This window comes from Triturus cristatus, chromosome 11, assembly GCF_964204655.1.
Source record: "Triturus cristatus chromosome 11, aTriCri1.1, whole genome shotgun sequence".
NCBI lineage: Eukaryota > Metazoa > Chordata > Amphibia > Caudata > Salamandridae > Triturus > Triturus cristatus.
Window position 1 is genome coordinate 581,684,316 of NC_140594.1, and position 19,748 is coordinate 581,704,063.

At 44.8% G+C, this 19,748-nt stretch overlaps 1 protein-coding gene across 2 annotated transcripts in view; it reads left to right on the top strand.

Moving 5' to 3' along the window:
* The window catches only part of HR (HR lysine demethylase and nuclear receptor corepressor), a 388,960-nt gene that overhangs the window by 173,449 nt on the left and 195,763 nt on the right, over window positions 1-19,748 (top strand). For both annotated transcript variants that reach the window (XM_085633820.1, XM_085633818.1), the window contains one exon: window positions 1,602-1,758. In XM_085633820.1, the coding sequence (XP_085489946.1) occupies window positions 1,602-1,758 (157 nt within the window). The remainder of the gene's footprint in view (window positions 1-1,601; window positions 1,759-19,748) is intronic.

Sequence of the window (19,748 nt, forward strand, 5' to 3'; positions counted from 1 at the left end):
TCCCAGTTTACTGATCAACAGCAGTTTTAAATGACTCAACAGAGAATGGTCTGGAGGTGTTATCCCCGTATTTAGTGGTTTTAATATTGACTTGCAAAGATATTGTATCCACAATATCAACTACCTACCTATCATCCAGGTCAACAGATGTGGAGGTGAGAATACTAAATCTATACTCCACTTCAGGTACCCACCTTGATAATATGTCTGGAGTCAATATTGAGGACATGATCACTTTACAAGTTAATAGTAAGATAGTACTGTAGCACAATGGTGTGGGCATGCCCGGTGATAGGACGATACTGGACCACTATAGCCACAGAACTTACTGAGGTGTGGTGCTGGGAGGTTCTTTGTGGCCTTTCTCCTGGGGGTACTAGAGGGTGTGGGAGGATCAGGAGCCGATAAAGCATTCCTGGGCACAGCCTTAATGGAAGCGAAAAGAGGCATAGCCACCAAATGGACACAGCCCACCTCACCCCCAGTGTCACAGTGGCGCAGAGGCCTGGACTGGTGTGCGATTCAAGAGAAACAGGTGTTTATAGCACAGGACTGCCCGCAGATGGACAACAGGGTGTGGGCAAATGGTTGAGTCAAGTGGAATAGGAAGGGGGACCTCAAGCTACTAGCCTTGTCAGGTGGAGATGCATATGCGCTTCTTAGTGTTGTGGCTGAGACAATACAGCTAGCACAAACCATACAGTGGGTTGAAAAGTACTTTATCATGCTTGTTTGTGGCTGTATTGTAATTACAGCTTCTGGTTTTCCGTATTTACTGATTTTTACAGATAAATACAGGCAGAAAGCAATGTGTTTCCTGTCTGTATTTATTTTTAAAAGCGAAAAAATACTGAAAATGGTTCTTCTTGGTAGAGACTCTCCATGCTGTCTTTCATGAATTCCAGGTAACAGTTGATCAGATAGACAGCATAGAGAGTTAGACAACATGTATGATGTAGCATGAAATTTCCTTAAATACACACATATGTTAACACATATTCGTAGTATAGAACTAATATGTACCTGTGAGTGTAGTGTTTTGATATATGTGGCTGCTTAATTTGCTTAAACGTGACAGACATCCATGTATAGGTGCACATCCAAGAGTTTCATAAATGTGGAAATATCACATTTTACAGCTCCATTTATTCTCAAAACACAAAATAAATATGGATAAGTACCAATAAGATGGCCAAAAAAGAAATATGGATTAATACAGACGGAAATGTTAAAAAAATAAATACCATAAAACCGGAAGCCCTAATTGTAATGTTTGCATTAAAATTTTAAAAAACTGATTATAAAAAAAAGAATACTGTAGCAAGCATTTGGTTATGGAGAGTGATAAGGAGATATACAGAAAGAGCAAAGGACAGGGGAAATCAGTAATGTGAAAGGGAAGAGGAGAGTAAATAGGTTTATCCTCAGAGAGTGTGAAAGCAGAGTAAAGAAGGCAAAAGCAAAAAAGAGCTCTACCTGAGCTGGACCTATTTTCTCACTCAATTACAGTCCACAGGAGACATGAGAAGGCCTAGCTGTAGCTGCAGAGTCATTAAACATCAGTCCTGGGAGCAAAGCCTGAAGTTGTTTTTTTCTTGCAGATGTGTATGTGACAAAATCCGGGGATCAAACTCATGTCACCCTGCAGAGTGTCCCCTGCATACAACTCCCAGAAGGAATTGAACACTGCTACATCTGCAAGACCCAGAGCCAGGAAGCATCAGCCGAGACCAGATGTAGATTTTTGCACTTTCGCAGGTGAGATGAACACCCATTTTAGCCCCCTCTCCAGCAGGGTTTTTACTAGTGCTAAGTATGTAAATGCTCTTTGCTTTAACTTACCGTTCCTTTCCATGTCGCACACATTTGTATATCATGGGTCATCGCTTTCTCGTCCCTTTAAAAGACTTCTGTCACTTTTTATCTCTAGCTGTGTTTCTCTTTCAATCCACCCACCTCTAGACTTTTCTACTGTTACTGTGGCCAGAGGTGGTTCCTCCATGGGAGCGGAGGCGCGCTGCCCCACACACACTGCTTCACAGAAAGCTGGAAAAATAAAATGGTAATAAAATGATTTTATTACCATTTTATCTTTCTGGCTTTCTGCGAACGGAGAGGGCAAGACAGGGCCAGTGCGTCATTGCTGCTGATTGGCAGCAATGATGAGTGGCCCTTTCAGTGTGAATTGCGCATGTCGGTTTGGCCGGATACCTTGCTACGGCCAAACCAACATGCGCATTTTAACCTCTCCAACTTAGCTGTCTTGGACAACTAGGTTGGAGAGAAGACACAGGCCTTCAGTGATCTTCGGAGCGCTGAGTCAGCCTGCTCCAGCCAATCCAGACAACTCTCTTATGAAGCATGAGAGCAGTGTCTGGATTGGCCAAGGACCTGAAAGAGCTGTGGGACCTTGCACTTGGAGGAATCTGGAGCCGGGGACTCGAGAACACTGAGGATGTGCTGCAGGCTCAGGTTAGTGAGACATTTTTTTTCCATATTAAGTATTTGTTTATTTGTTTCTATGTTTTGTTATTGTATTTATGTCGACGCACCATTTTTATGGGTCAACAGCCGCTACTGATTCTGTCTCTTCTTTCAATCTCTCTCTGATCTGTGTACTCTTGTGTCCCAATATGTCAATCCTCCATCTCAATGTAGCACTTCGATTCCCAGTATACTTTTCAAAAGTGCTAATTTCCCTCAAGTAGAAAATCACCATAGACTTTGAGATGTGCGTTCAGTAATGCTTTCTGTATTCCACCACGGTCAAGCTGAGTACTGACATTTTCTGGCATATTCTCCTTTGCTTTCTGAAATCTTCCTCAGGTGGTGAAAATGTATTCTTTTCTAATTCCAAACTTTCAATCTCAAACCAGACTTCGCATCTTCAATTGACACCCCCTGTATTGTCACCCACTGCCAGAAGCTACGTTCCATTTGGTCTTTTCGTGATAAAAACTTTTTTTCCTCATTAATGACTGATTAGGGCTAACATGTATGAGGCAGCCAAGTAGATGTTTATGTTTCCTGTTTGATTTTCTAAAAATGAGCAGATTTATATTTGGGGGAAAAAAATCGTCAGATCCCAAGGTTCGGCAGCAAGATGAGGCTGTTCGGAGCACAGAAAGGGAGTTTATGTTGAAATCAATCTCAGTGGCCAATAAAACAGGCATCATTCTTCAGTAAGATAGCTCAGTTGGTTAAGGTGAAACAGCTAAGTGGAACTGTGTATGAGTAGCCACCCATGTATGAATCATTTCAGCCTTTTATTAATTTGGAGTGAATAAAAGGAGTACCCTTGATTGTGGTAACTATATCATCAGCTTTCAGTGATTAGCCAATTCTAGGATTTTCAAGCAACATATCTTATCAAAAGTTAAAATAGCTTGATGCAGGTTTCAGCAATCCTGTGTGGCACAGAAGCAGGGGTTGCACAGTCCAGGCAAGATAATCCAGGTGATCCCCCTTTGATGGCCCCTGGGCATCAGCTGCTCCTGTCCTACCCTGCCAGCCAGCTCCTGCCCTTCAGGTGAGTGAGGTCCTGGCAGGATGCTCCTTGGGAGGGCAGGCTGCAGAGGTGGATATGATGGGGCAAAAGGGCCACAAAACTACTAGCAAAACCAAAGGGGGGGGGGGGGGTAATGGCTACATCTGCACCAACACAGCCTCGTCAGTACCTGGCGCCTCCATGAGAGCAAGGAATGGGCAATCACTTTCGCCTGCAAAGAACCAGGGTGGGCCATCAAACTGGAGTTTTAACAAATTTGCTTACCTTAATTTCTCTTTATAAAAGAAATGTGTATTACATGCCTTAAGAGGAAGTATCTACTCCACCACAATATTCTCGCTTCTCTTTTCAGTGTTATTTATTTGCTGTTGCTTATCAATGCTTATCATTTGATGAATGGCAAGCAGGGCCAGACTGGCCGTAGTGGGCAGTCCCCGTGAGGCTGGAAGGGAGGCGGCCGGTTCTGCAGTGGCATAACATAGGCCCCCGCAGCCCCCGTGGTGCGGGAGTACCCGAGCTCCAGGGGGCCCCCTCAGCACAGCACCCTGGCCTGAATGCTCCTGACTGAGTCCGGAGGGGGCCCCTTCATGTACTTTTAAGGGGGCCCCCTCAATTTTCCTTTACGCCACTAAGCGATGCTGCAATATCGGCCCCCAGTAACAAAAGTAGCAGTGCTTCACATTTGCACTCCCCCATCCCCCACCCAGGGGGCTGGTCTGACAACATTGCCAGGGCTGCTTTGGGTTCCTAGACTGGCCCTGATGGGAACAGTGTGGAATGCAGTGGCGTAGCTGGGTGGGGGCGGCCCGCCCCAGGCGGCACTATTTTGGGGCGGTAGCGCGGCCGGCGGTTGCACGACCCTAGTGGCACATGGCGGCAGCGTTTATTATTTGGGGACACTGACACACACGTCACCGACCCACCACCCACCCCCACACATGCAGCTGAGTCTGTCACTGAGGAGCCCTGTCTACACATGTGACGTGCAGTTACGTAACTGCAAGCGCACTGGCTGCAGGGCACGCACGCACCACCTAGCATAGTGGTGGTGGTGCAGAGCGAGGCGTAACCTTGCATGTGGTTCCCAGGGCCGTCAATCATGTAGTGCGCAAAAGCGCTACGAATGACAGCCCTGGGCATCATTTTTGGCCAGCCCCTGCGCACTACTGTTAAAATGCAGCAGTGACCCGAGCCACCACCACGCGCTGACGGACCTGGCAAGAGATTACACCACGCTCACATGAGAGAAGGGGAATTGCGGCCCCCAATTGCGGGCTGAGGCACAAAGAAGCCGGAGTCTCTCCGTACAAATGATGACATCGTGATGTGGCCACATGCATCATGGGAATGAAAGGCAGGTCGGGAGCTTCGTATCAGAGGCCGGGCCAAACAGCAGGAAAAGAAAAGGGCCTGCTCCGCACACCACACAAGTTAGTTACATTGGGCAGCTGGTCACCACACAAGTTAGTTACATTGGGCAGCTGGTGCGGTGAGGCCTAAGCACAAAGGCGGCACCTTAAAACTTTAAGTTGACATCTGATTCCTGAACTTACAGCTTTGCAATGGTTTGCAACGAGACAAGGTTTTGACTGTCCTTGGACACTGACTACAAGTGAGCTGCTGTGAGGGCAAGCCTGATCCAGGCCGGAGACAATGGCTCGACAGTGAGCAACTCAGGCATCAATAATCTCCCAAGAACAAAAAGCCAAAAGCAAGTTGTGGGAAATCAGGTCAGCAAGCTGGACAGGGGACACAGTTTGCATGAAAGTGAAAGTGTCCAGTCATTTGTGTGAGCCATCACCGAGAGAGTAGCATCCACGATTGCGAATAAACACAGCGCAGATCTGAAATCATGTTAGTTAGCAAGCATCTGACAGTCATACAACACAATCATGAACTTTTTAAAACTCAAAGTTCTGAGGAGTGCTAAAAGCAGAAACAAATTCGATGAGTTATTACTAGCCTCAATTTAGGAAGGTGTAATAACATCTATTCAGACCAACACATTGCCACTGCGCAGCTCTGGTCATATGTTTGGTTAAATATACCCGAGATTGCAAACAAGTCAACCTTGATACCTCTGTACTTCTATATTACTATTGCAAAAAGAACATTTGATGGACAGAATGCAGAACAATGTCATACATTCACCCCAGTACAGAGATCTGGGCCTAAAGCCTTCGTTTTGTTGCTCCCTGTGCCATTCCAGTTTGAACCAAGCCATATGCAAATCAGTCTTGATTTGCATATGACCAAGTCTAAACTGGGGTTGCATGGTGAGCAAAAGAATGATGGATTTAACTCAGATCTCTTGACTGGGGGTGAATGTTTGGATTTGTTCTGCAATCCGTCCATCAATTGTATGTCTTTGTACTGCCGGTGTATTCAACTGTGTAGCCTTGGCCCGTGTCTTGTATGTGCATGTAACTTGCATGGTCGAGGTAACTATTAGCGGCGATACCACATGTCTCTTGGACCTCTTTCAAGTGCTCACCGTTCTTTTTACCCAGCATCCCCCCCACCCCTCCGCTACCTGCCATGGACGGCAATCTGAGGGATAGCCCCAGGCGCCAGAAGCTCTAGCTATACCACTGGTGGAATACCATTATTCCAGCGTTTGTTGCATTTGCTCTTCTGCTGGGTGGTACAGGTGAGAGGATCTAGGTCAGTGCCTATTCTACAATTAACTCATTGACCACTACCTGTTTACTACTGCACTAAATTGGCATTCCATTGACACTACTACCTTTTCGTTTTTACCTCATCCATTTCCCTTAACCATTACCTTAACTCCAACACTAAGCTTACCCCTAACTCCTTGCCTTATTTATGTGGTAGTTTTATAATGCACCGTGTGTAACCCTTTGAGTACTTCATATCATAAAAGGGATAGGTGCAGTGTCTGGGTTGATGACAGAGCACTGACAGCATCAAATGATTTTGGGAAGGGGGCTGCCTCATTTACACTTGCCCATATTCTTACCCTAAATGTATCTCTGGCACTTCCCTTACACTAATCTTAAACTTCTCCTTTGTTGTTAATCTAAAACAAAATTAAAAAGTGGGCATCTGAGACGAAAATGTGTCTATTTTCAGACCTCATAAGCGTGTTTAGAGAAAAGTGGTTGAATTTCCAAAATACCTTTAAAGCTGCTATTTATGCAATGAATCATGTGGCACTGGATGAAATATGACCTTGACCCTGGTGCCAGGGGTTCTAGCTATGCTTGTTCTGTATTACCCATGTAAAGGAATTCCAAATTTACAAGGTCTTTTTTACATTGCTTGTGCCAAACTTGTTGGATGCACTGAAGTGATCATTTCTGGCATCCCTGCACTGAGGTGATGACTGCCAGTAATATTGTAAAGGGGGTGGGGCTACCATTTTAATCTAGCCTGATGTGGTCATTATTACAAAAAAATATTAGTAGCTTGGGATGATTTTGATTGAGCATAAGTAGCTCTTATTATAGAAAAGGTTGGAGACCCCTAAATTACAGTATCCAACTGAGCTATCCCAGAACAACGTATTTCCCACAAATAAATTTAACTTGCATTTACTTCTCATTTAAGATGTGGGCATTATATTTGGTGGGAGGCCAGCAAATTTAGTTCAAAATATTTTGTTGATTTTAGCCACGCCCCCAAACTCACTGACCCTGCCCCCATTGTACTCAAGATCACAGTTCCCATACGTTTTTGTGCACTTCGACCTCTGGCAAACAATTTAATATATGTAAAGTAATTGTAAGGTACCCTTACTGGCACTAACAGTTTACAAGCTTTCCTATGCAGTGCAGTGTGATGGTGAAGTCTCACCGGGAGAGGTAGAGCAGGTGCTTTGAAAGAGTATCCACTCCCCATTATCCGAACTACGCTTCCAAAATGTTCTTTCCAATGCCTGATATGATGCGCTGAGTTTTAGTTAGCAGGTCCCTGTGAGACCTTAGCTGTGTCCACAACTGGTTCTCACCTTCAATGCCCTTGAAGCAAGCAACCCAAAGACTCCTGAGGAGGTATCGGACCAAAAATATCGTGTGGACCGAATATTGTGTCAAAAATATCGAGGACCAAAATATCGACAAGGTAAGTGCTAATAGGTAAGTATAGGTTTACTATTCTTAACTCCAGATCTACATACCTTCAGAAAATGTATATTGTCAAGGTACTTAATTGTGGAGGTATATATAGTAAAACGTTGCTTACCTATAGAAACTTACCTTCACTATATTTTCGCCCTTAATATTCTTGACACAATATTTAGTCCCACAATATATTTGGTTCTAAATACCCCTGACGATTCAGGCAGAGTCAAAGGCATTCTGAAAACTGTGAATGTTCTTGTCCCAACCTTGCCCAACATTATTTCCTCTAGTTGTACTTAACCAGATGTAATGACAAAGCTAAGCCAAAGTTAACTGTAGTGTTGTTGCGGCCAAAATGGAAGCAGTCATACTGAGGCAGAGGTGTACCCCAGTAACCCCAAAGGGATTGCTGTAATGGTTTGGCCCTAGTTTTGTGTAGAAGGTTAATAAAAAGGCTGGGAACCCAGCGTTCAGGGCCACAGTATGTTGAATCATTAGTGCTAGTCAATGTGTTCAGCATTGGTGATACACCAACTGTGACACCACATAATTGGTGACAAGGTCATGTGACCTGCGCCTAAAAAGCATGTGGAGATGCGACTCCTGATCTCTGCCAGACAGTGCCAGTGCACTTGCACCCCAGCACCGCCCAACTGCATTAGGAAAACCCAAGCATAGGGTCCCCAGAAGGAGACCCAGCGCAGCGACCGGGATGCAGACGGAGCGGTGAGATAAAACACACCCGGCCGTGTTTATAGCGAGGAGACAGCAGCAGCCAATCTGAATGGAGCAAATCCCGTGCCCTAGCATACTGTGTGATCAGACGGGTTACCCACTATTGGGGTACACGAGTTCACAACACACATGGAGGACATAGGCAGTAAGGCAGCCAGCCAGAGCAGTCCACATTTTCACCAAGGCAGTGAAACAGGCCTGTGGGGTGGCCTGAGAGGATGGACTTCTCACGGTAGTAGGGCAAACATCTGAGTTAAGCACGAGCCCTGGAGAGAGGAAGAGAGAAGGAGAACAATGTTGCAAACACATGCCTGGTACCCAAGCGCAGCAACACTGCCGTGGGGCAGCTAATGTCCAGGGCTGCAGCCAGGCCCGCCCCACCCAATAAAATGGAAGGCATCAAAGAATGCCCACATCATTCCCTTGAGAGGGCAGAAGGGTCACCTGGACTAACTTTAAAGTGGCTGTAAGCACTGAAAGGTACAGGTGGGCCAGAGAAAGCTGAAGGGATGGCGACCATCTAAGCAACTGATCCCTTCATCATCTCAGGGCCACCATTGGCTCAAGCACCCCAATGGAAACTGTTGATGGAGAGGTTGGAGATGTATTTTGCTGCCATAGAGGTGGAAGAAAATCAAAAGCGACCTTTGCTGCTCAACTTAGCAGTAGAAGACATCAACAAACTGTCACACAATCTTCCAGAAACTGCCCCCGCTCACGTATGCTACCATGCTACCATCGTCGTGGCACTGAAAGAACATTTTGAACTCACTGCCAACACTGATTACGAACAATTCTTACTTCCCCAGGCATGGTAAGCTGTGAAGGAGTCTGTGGATGCTTTCTACACTTGTCTCAAAGAGCTGGCGAGCATGTGCAACTTCTGAGACAAAACAGAAGAGATCAGGGCGCATTTCATTCAGGGCTGAGCATTGGCCTAACTAAGGGAGAAAACACTCCAGGAATGAGGGAAGTCCCTGCAGGACATACTGACACTAGCTTGCTGATAAGACTCTCAAAAAAGAGAGTGTCGCACATGGAAGCAGCTCTGCACAAGCACATGAAGAGCGAGACAGCCAACCAGATCATGAAGTTTAATCCCCAGATGAAAGAAGAAAAATGGCAGTAACCCCGATGCTCCTGTGAATACACTGGAGACAAGTTCCACCACCAAATAGCATGCACAGCCAGTGAAAAGATGGGTGTGTGATGCAAGAGAATGAACCACTTTGCAAGAGTCTGCTGATCAACCTGCACCCCAAAGACAGCTGCAGGAAAGACCTTGAACAACACAGTCAATCCCCTGAGCGAGGTGATGGAGGATGATATGAATTATGATAGACAGGACGACACAGTGCACAAAGAATATACCATTGACCAAGTTCACTTGAGACATGTTTACCTCCTAAGTGTCAAAGCCCTGACTGCCATCACAAACACAGTTCCTTCCATTAATGTAATGACTAAAGAGACATGTGAGACACTAAACACTCAGCCGACCCTCAAACCAGTAAGAGCCAGTGTGAGATCCTATGGTCATTCTGAACCGTTGCCACTGCTAGGCATGTTTATTACAAAGTCACCACTCCCGCCAAAGTGTATGTCACCCAACGAGGGGTGGGCATGTTGCTGAGCTGCCAGGTGGTGGAAAGACTCTGTTTAGTGCAATTTGCCTACCGAGTGCATGCCCCCAAATTGGACAGCGTTCTTGAAGAGTTACATGAACTATTCTGAGGTATAGGGATCCTAAAAGGGAAAATGGCAAAAGTTACACGTAGACCACTCATAGCAGGCGACTGCCTTGTGGCACAGATGAATAGCATTTCATCTCCGGCCAAAAATGGAGGCTGAACTGCAGAAACTAGAGGAAGTCAATACTATCGAAAAAGTAGAAGGACTCACCCCTTTGGGTTGTTGTGATCCACAAACTCAAACAGACTTAGACTGTACAAAGTCATGCGCCTCCCAAACATTGCAATTAAACCTGAGCGGCACCTCTCCCCCACTGTTGATATTGTGGGTGAACTGAGAAGTGCATGCTGTTTTTTAAAGATGGACCTTTGGTCTGGATATCACCAGCTCATGTTGGAGCACAAGTCCTACATTACAACCTTTTCAATGCATCTAGGCCTTTGCTGCTACAAGGGATTAAACTTTGGAATAACAAATACAGCGGAGGTCTTTCAAAACACTATCCGGGAAGTGCTGTCTGGGCTGACAGACATCATCAATGTGAGTGATGACATTTTAGTGCATGCGCCATCTTTAGAAGAATATCATGTCAGACTTGCAATGGCTCCGAACTTGCGGCCTCAAGTTACACTCCTCGTAGACACAGCTTGAAAAAGTCCTGTTTCTATGTTTATTACTAAACGCTCCCTCTTCCCACAAAAGCTCCTCCCCACAACAAGAACTGCTTTTATAGAAAGATGCATTGAGGAGTAGAGACCAACAGGGCGGGTGAGGGAGGGATCTTGAATTGGGACGGGGAGTAGTAAGGTTTCGGGTAATGAAGATTACTGCTAAGTAATGTATTTATTACCCCAAAACTCATCTCCCCGTCCCACCCCATACTATGTGAGGATATACATAAGCTAAGGTTAAATTTCTCAATGCTTACATACAAGAAAATAAAATGTGGAAATCAAATTTCATGATTGCTTTTAATTAAATAAATGGATACATCAAGTGCTATTACTCCAGAGCAGATTTGCGAATACCCAAACCCAAATTCTGTGAATCAGACAAGTCAAGTTTGTGGTGCTTTACAAAAGTATCCTCTGAAGCTGAGGTGGCTGCTCTACAGATTTCCACCATCAAGACTCCATTCATTTCTGCTGAAGAAGCGGATATACTTCTTATGGAACCTTTCCTGAATTAAGCTAGGGAACTGACAACTTTTACAAGAATATGCCTCAATGATAGCTTGACTTACTAATGGTAAAGGTAGATGGTTTTTAATGTCTGTTTTCTGGACCAAAAGCAACAAACAATGCATTAGTTTTACGTACGTCCTCCGTCCTTTCTAAGTAAACTGAAAAAGCCCTTTTCACATCCAGACCCCCTGGACAAAATGAATTCTCTTGGAGAAAGACTGATAAAATGAGCTCCTGTTGTTTATGAAATTTAAAGTATACTTTAGGATGAAAAATTGGGTCCAACTTTAGCACCTCGCAGTCAGGAAAAACTCTGATATATGAATAAGATGCTAACAGTGCACCCAATTCTCCAATACGTCTTGCGGATGTAATTGTACCTAAAAATAAGGCGTTGATTGTAAGCCATTGAAGAGTTGCAGTTTCTAATGGTTCAGATTGAAACTTTTGGAGACCAGGTAGAACTGCAGGTAAATCCCATGCAGGAACCATTGGGCTATCATAGTTCTTTTTATCTAAATTACTTCAACTCCTCTTTACTAGGGGAATAATCTGTACTGCATTCAAAGAAGAGGCATCCATCCCTTCTATTGCTGCCCATTGGGAAGACAATATTGAAGGAGTTAAACCTTTCTTAGAACCGCCTTGAAGAAACCCCAATATTTGGAAAGGCTGGACTATCTGTGCTGTAAACTGCTTGTCAGCACACCATTTCTCAAAATGACACCAATGTTTTGCACAAGCAGCCAGAGCTTATGTGTTCACGGCTGCTGTATGGATAAGGCTACCTCTTTGGAACAACCTAACTCTGGCAACCCCCTCTCAATATCCAGGTTGAGAGACTGAGGATTTGCATCATCTCGAGAATTGGAGATGGATGCTGAATTGAGGAGGGATTTGATGCAAACAGGCACTCCCTTTGTACTGATATCTGATTCAGTAGAGAAAACAAAGCCCTCCTTGGCCAGGTTGGAACAATCAAAATCATCAACACATTCTCCTCTAGAATCTGCCTTGTGCTAAGGATAGAGCATCCACTCACCATGCCTGAGGATTTCTCATGTCTAATTCAGCAATGAGGCATTCTTTCGAGATGCAAAAAGATCCAGCCACAGATGACCACATTATTTCCACAATTTGACTGAATGCCGACCGACTCGGCCTGAAATTCACTGAGGATGGCAGGCTGTGCCTCAATGTCATTGAGACAACTTCTAAGTTGACTCATTGAGTCAATGAGTCAACTTAGAAGTTGTCTTCCCCGGGAATATACATTGCTGTAAGGGGCAACAGATGATATTTTGCCCATAGATCAATAATGTAGGCTAGAGAACTTAAGAAGTCTACTTTTGTTCCTCCATGATGGTTTATATAGCTTTTTGCCGCATGATTACCTGATCTCACTATCACCATTTTCTGGAGAATTTGAGTAGAGAAATGAAGAAGAGATCTCTTTATGGCCACTAGTTCCCTGAAATACCTTACCTATACCTATTTGCTAATTTCCTACATTTAACCACCACGCTAGATCCTGTGCTAGGAATTGATTTATCGGAATCATCTTCTTGTACATCTGAGAAATCGGGACCAATGAGCTAACAGGTGGTTGATCAGAGTCTTTAGGTGGAGCCAATCCCATGGTACTACATCTGTCGTGGCTGCCATCAACCACTACCCTCACAAACAATTCCTTGCCAACACTTCACGACTGTAAAACAGAGTTGACAGAGCCCTCGGCAACGTGTGGATGCTCCTGCACATGGATGCAGGGATTGGACCAGATCGCTGCACCCAAGACAAGCAGCCCCTAGTGTGAATGGGTTAAAACAAAGATGCGCGCTAATGCGCTACAGGTATGAGAACAAAAAATGTTTTTTTACTTTTAAACAGGATTAAACACAGTTCCTCATGCTTCTATGTTACGTCTTACAGCGTCTACGTGGGACACAACAGGAAAGAAATTCTTGTTGTGAGGTGGGGCCTATTGTGGGAAGAGGGAGTGTTTCGTAATAAAAATAGGAGCAGGACATTTTCAAGCTGTGTTTTCAAGGAGGCCCTCCGCATATAGTATGGACTGGGACGGGGGGTGGGATTGGGGTGATGGCTGTGGTTCTGCCAGGCTGCAAGGAGGATACACCTGCTGTTTTGTGTTCCATTGTGAGACTTGTTGGGCCTTTTCCTGTCTGTTTCTCTTTTGCAGAATTGCTCTTAAAAAACACTAGGGATGTGAAAATGGCTCTGATGAAACACAGCTAGTGGATGGGGGCTTGCACTCAGGCATAGCTACATGCCAACATTTGATAACAGGGAATCGGGACATTTATAAAAAAAAATCAAAGGAAATACATTTGTCCATTCACATGCCTTGAAGTGAAGGATTTTCGAGCTGTTGAAAGCTAAAATAAAGCCATTTTTGGCTAAAGATGATTGTGACTTTTGTTGCCTAAATTCAAAGTGATAACAGATAAGTTGTATTATGCTTCTTCATGAGCCTTCCCAAGGCTTTGCCCAATCAATTTCTGAATTAGCGAGCAGGTGTGCAGCCCTGCCAAGTACCACACATCAGGGGTTAGACTAGCTCATTTTAGTGCTAGTGTCTGCATCACCTCACTAAAATGCATTAGTCACGCATCCAGAGACCCATGCATCACCTGACGAGGCTCACTCCTCCTTCAAGGAGCTGCATTTAGGCAGTGAGTGAGCTGTGCTGCCCAGAAGAGAGCATGCCCTGTCTCACAAATACATTGGCGTCTCTCTCGTTTGCATCTTTAAGAAGACTTCACACAACAAAAAACTCTGTAGGTGCCACACTGCCGAGAATTATTGTTATCAAGCCGAGCCAGGGCCGGATTGGGAACCCAAAGTAACCCTAGTAATTTTGTCCGGCCAGGCCCCACTCACTGAAGTATTGTTTCAAGCGTTAAAATACAGCTGCCTAACAAAGCTGTCCCCCAGCACTGCTGCTTTTGTTACTGGGGGCTGATATTGCAGCTTCGGTGCTAAATTGCCCTCAATAACAAAACCTGCCCCATCCGCTCCAAAACCGACTCCCACCCTTCCAGCCTCCCGGGCAAACACCCGATGCCCCCTATCGCCAGTCCGGCCCTGAGCTGACCCTGGGCTCTTCTACCAATTCTGAACCTGGAAAACAGTGTGGATCTGGAGGTGGTGCCCTTACTTGTCTGGCCTTGGGTTAACGTCCTGCTGCACAGTGTTGGCCATTTCTTCTGCGGTTTCACATTTAGCGTTAACTCGCCCGACGCAATCGGAGAGCTGTTCTGAAAACAGGTAAGCCTGTAAAGTGTGCTCACTGAAGGTTGTATTTCATTTTCTACATTTTTGGGCTGCTTAGTTGGGATTGATTAGAAAGAAGCAGCTCACAGATCGAAGGCAGAAGTACTCGTAGCTCTTTGCCCAAGAAAGCTTTCTTCAAACTAGGCCTTGAGTGCTCTGAGAGTGCCTCTCTGAGGGAATGGTCGGTCATTTTTAGGAATACACTCTGCTAGGTCTCCGTACACCCTGTTCTCCATTCAATGCCAACAAATCCTGTGAACAGTTTGGCAAAAGTTATGACCGTGACCAAGTGGTGCGTCTTCTGCTTGGTCGCCCTGTTCCAAAACAGGACGTGCTAGATGCCGGCAACAGATCTTTGAGTAAACAATAAGCACAGTTGCACTTCAAAACATCCCCAAAGGGTAATAGGGGTGATTTATAAATCAATAATTAAAAATAATGCATGCATTAACAAAGACCATAAGTCTGCCTTTTTAATCAAAGTTGTTTTTTCATTTATTGCTGAGTTTGTGCATGTGAGCATCTTTGGGGGGATGTGTGAATGGATGCGGAAATGTATTGACGGGTGTGCGTAGAAGGATAGAAGAGCAAGCTCATGGACGGATGGTTGAATGGATAGTTGAGTGATTGCAAAAGTAGATGAGGTAGGCGTGTGTGCGAGTGCATGGATGAATGAAAGGGTGGGTGAGTGCATGGATGGACCAGTGAGTGAGTGTGAATGAGTGTTACTTGGATAGACTAGTGGATGAATAAAAGAATGCATAGCTCAAGGAACGGATAAGTGAGTGCATGGAGTGATTACTAAGCGCATAAACTTATCAATGGATGAATAAGATAATGAGACTTCGATGGATGGATGAACAAGTGAGCAGGTAAATGAAAGAATGGATGAGTATATATCAATAAGTGCATGGAGAGATAAGTGCATAGATGAATGAGTGGGCAGGTGAATGAATGCAAGACTGACTGCATAATGGTGTCTTGAGTTGTCACAGTGCCTGGAGGGAGGAAGCTGAGGCAGTAGATCTGACCCCAACTCATTTTGGACCCATCTTCCTTCCTCTGTCACACAAACTATTGTCCTGTCAAGTACCATACATCAGAGGTTTGACTAATACATTTTAGTGCTGCTGTCTGCATACATGCACTGAAATGCTAATGCCACACACAATGCTAGCTCCTCTGTGTGCAGCCTAGTGCTGTATCTCTGTTGGGTTACGTAAACTCAGCAGCCAGCACTTGATGCGTTGCCCGAGGCAGTTGTTAAATGCCTGGCCTAGGTTGAGAAGAGATGTCTCATTACCAAGGAAGTTGGCCCAGGGACAGCTAAGTAGTTTACTTTACTTTCACTGAAGTCAGTAAGTTTCCCACATTGCCTATCACTGGGTCATCAAATTATTTGACCACATGTTCACTCAAACTGTAGCCTCTCTGCAAATTGCACAGATCAGTTGTCACACATGTGCACTTGTAATTACCATACACCAGCTGTCGAAGTACTAACAGCACAAAATCCAAAGGAAAGGAATTGACTATTTAGAGGGCTTGAGGAAGAAATAGAGAGAACAGTGATGGGGGTGATGCACGCGATGTGATGCATTCAATAGGAGAGAGTGAAAAGACAGTGTTGAAGAGGAAGAAGGTGACGTGTGAGATCTGCATACACAGGATTTCAGAAGGATGTCGGGAGATAAATGTCAGAGTGATAGACTACAGGTGAAAGGGGCGTGAGGGATAAACAGGATTATTTGAGGCACTCGAAGGCTACTCCTCCGCAAATGTAGCAACAATTAATTCACAGTCTAATATTCTCAGAATTTAAACATTTTCATTTCTATTTATTCACAATAAGATCATTGTTAGGTTGAGCCTAAGCAGCGCATGCGCTGTCACTTCGAGACATGCTGTATCCACTCTTTGGGCTTACAGTCTGCCCATTTCCTATTTCTTTGTTCCTTTTTTTGTTTTTGTTTTATATAGCGCAAACTAGACCCGAGAGATCGGGTATCAGAGCGCTTTACATAGCACCAGTTTCGTTACAGAAGGACACATTCATTTTTGTTAGGCACGGGGAGATTAAGAGATTTGCCCAGAATCACAGGATGTAGAGCATCGTTACTGTGACTCGAACCCGGTTCCCCAGCATCGAGGTCGACCGCTTTAGCCGTAAGGCCTTCAATTGTCCTTCAAAAATATGTGCTTGCTATTGGTTAATCCTTCATCTGTGTCCCTCCTTTTTCTGTTTTTTTACTCCCACAGAACCCGCCCAACTACTACTATTGTTCCACTTTAGTGCTTATCTGGCTGTGTCTGGGACAATTTTTAAATTCCTTTCCTGCTTGTCTTTGTCGTGGCAGCTTAAAGACATCCAGCCACTACCGTGCCCCCTCATCCGCCCAGCACTTATGTCAGGCTTCCTCCGTGAACAGGGCTGTAATTATTGTTCTTATCTCCTCACACAGAATATTCTAAAAAGTCAGTGTAGATTGGGCATGTCACGGTGTTACTTCCTATTCAAAACCAGCGCTGACCTCTTAGGTACATGCAAGGTCGCGTTCTCAAATACCGTGGCTTTCCCCGGCACAGTGGAAGGGCCGCTACTATAACTTAACTGCTTGCTGCAAACTCGCCCCAAAATGCTTTGCGGGGCCTCACCTTTAAAATACCCTACTGGCCATATCTCAGCCTATGGTGGTCCCAGGTTGATGGAATCACCACCAAATTGTTCAGCACAACATGGCCTTGCTTTTCTTGTCAGGTCCTCACTCTAAGTTGGGTGGCCTCAACATGATCACCATCTCTACCTTCCAATGCATTTTCAAGCCTTCCATGGCAGGACTGGAGCTTTTGCTCTACTGCTGGGAGTGGGTTGCTTTTTAGGGCCTTTGTGTATGGTAACGTTGCAGAAAGCTGAAAAACGTATGAATCATTCTTCATGTGGTTATGTCCTTTAAGGGCTGATTGTATGGTTGCAATTCAATGCTCTTTCACAATGCTGTTTTAATGTAATGTCTTGCCTCCCTTGATTTCTCTTAATTGTGTTTCAACTTATCTTTAGTTATCCACTTTCCAAAATTAAAGATTAAGTATATTTATTTCTACAGAACACAATACTTACACGGTGAGGTTAAACAGCATGTCATGGTGTTACTTACTAATACAGAACTAGTGTTGACTGCTTTGGTACACGCAAGGCCGCATTCTCAAACAAACAACAAAACAAGAAGGAAATATCACTGTGGCTGTGCCCGGCACATCAGAGCCGCTACTATAAAATTCACTGGTTGAAACTAACTCACACCATAATTCTTTGCGCGGCCTCGCTCTTAAAATGCCTTTTCGACCATATCTTAGCCTGTGGTGGTCCTAGGGTGACGGACCACCACCCAATTGTTCAGCATGATGGGACCTTGCTTTTCTTGTCAACTTCCAGGTCCTCACACTAAGTTGGTGGGACTTCAAAATCATCACCTTTCCTGCCGTCCAATGCATTTTCAAGCTCTCCCATAGCTGGAGCTTTTGCTCCGCAGCTGGAAGTGGGGTGCCCTCTATGGCCCTTGTGCATGGTAACATTGTAGAAGGCCTGGATGGCCGAACAATGGATAATGCATTGTTCATGTGGTGGATACCTGTCTAGGGGCTTATTGTGCGGTTGCAATTTAAAACTTTTTCACAATGCAGTGTTACTCTGATGTCTTGCCCCCCTTGACCTCTGTTAATTGTGTTTGATCCTATCTTTAGTTATCCTCTCCCCAAAATTAAAGATGCAGTACAGTTTTTTTGCAGAACACAATACATACACGGTGCGGTAAAAGATAGTCATTTGTGTTCCAAAATAGCAGCTACCACCAGATCTGGTTTTCTTTTGTATTAAACATACTTGTCTTCACCCACATTGTTTTCATTCTGCTACCCTCTCCAGATGAGAGGAAAAGTTGTTTCACTCATATCGTATTAAGCTTAGCATAATATTTTCAGAGCCCCAGCTTGAAAAGTTTATTTCTAGGGATGCACACAATGCTTGTCTTGGTACTGTGAATCAATCCTTTTCCTTTCAGCAGAAGCAGAGTGGGCTTATGTTTATGCCATGAGGTACACGCTTATCACGCATACACTTAATGTTTTTTTTCTTTTGCCGATGTTACACAATATCTTGTTTTTACTTATGGATCTTATACTGCCAACAAGCATTGGCAAAGCCAATAAGTCTGGTTTATTTTGGCTGTATTTATGTCTGGATGTAGTAACCGATAATTCACAGAGAGGCACTCAAATACTTGTTGTTTTCATTTATTCATGGCAAAGTGTCACTCGAAGTGTGACCCATTTGAACTTGGAATATCAATCAAATGCAGACTGAAACTATAGAAATATCACACATAAGCTGTCTGAAAACTTGGCAGTTCTGGCTGTACAACGGGTTGTCTGAAAACTTGGCAGCTATGGGTGTGCAACCACACCTGTTGTTTCCTCCCTTTTCCTGTTCTCGCCCCGGAGCCTAAAATATATTTCACTGTGCCTGATACCAGAAATACGCATGGAAGCAGTGGAGGCTGCGCAGCCTACGTTCTGTTCTCTAGTAGGTCTTGTGCTGGCCCTGTGCATTTTTTAAATGTTCGGGCTAGTACATTCCTGCTGTAACCACAACCTTTTGCTGCTTTTCACCCTCTAGACTCCACTTTCTCCCGCTTAGGGTTGCCACTTTTACCAGAGAAAGGCCATATGCTCAAGTTTTAAGATTCTGCAAAGACCCAGAGATGGGCGAGCCAACAGATTTACAGGGAGAGATGAGCCATAGCCGAGCCAAGGGTCTGGGTCGGGTCTTAGACCTCGTGAACGAGCCAAGCCCAGAAATGCTTTCTATGTAAATCATACAACAAACATCACATAAATTCAGGGGCGTAACACAGGCCCCCGCAGACTCTGCGGTGCGGGGGGGCCCCAATCGCCAGGGGTCCCCTCGGCACTGCACTCTGGCCAGAGAGCTCCTGATTGACCCCAGAGGGGCCCCCTCTACGTCAGCCGCGGCTCGTGGAGGGAGTTCCGTGGGGCGGTAAGGTGGGGCGGGGGAGGGGCAGGGTGGGGGGTTCTAAAAACCGGAATATGGATAATTGCAGGTAAGTAAACAATTAAATAAATAAAACGAATTTCGTAGCGCGCGCACCATCGCAAAATACGATGCTGCGCGCGCTACGAAATTCATTTTATTTATTTAATTGTTTACTTACCTGCAATTATCCATATTCCGGT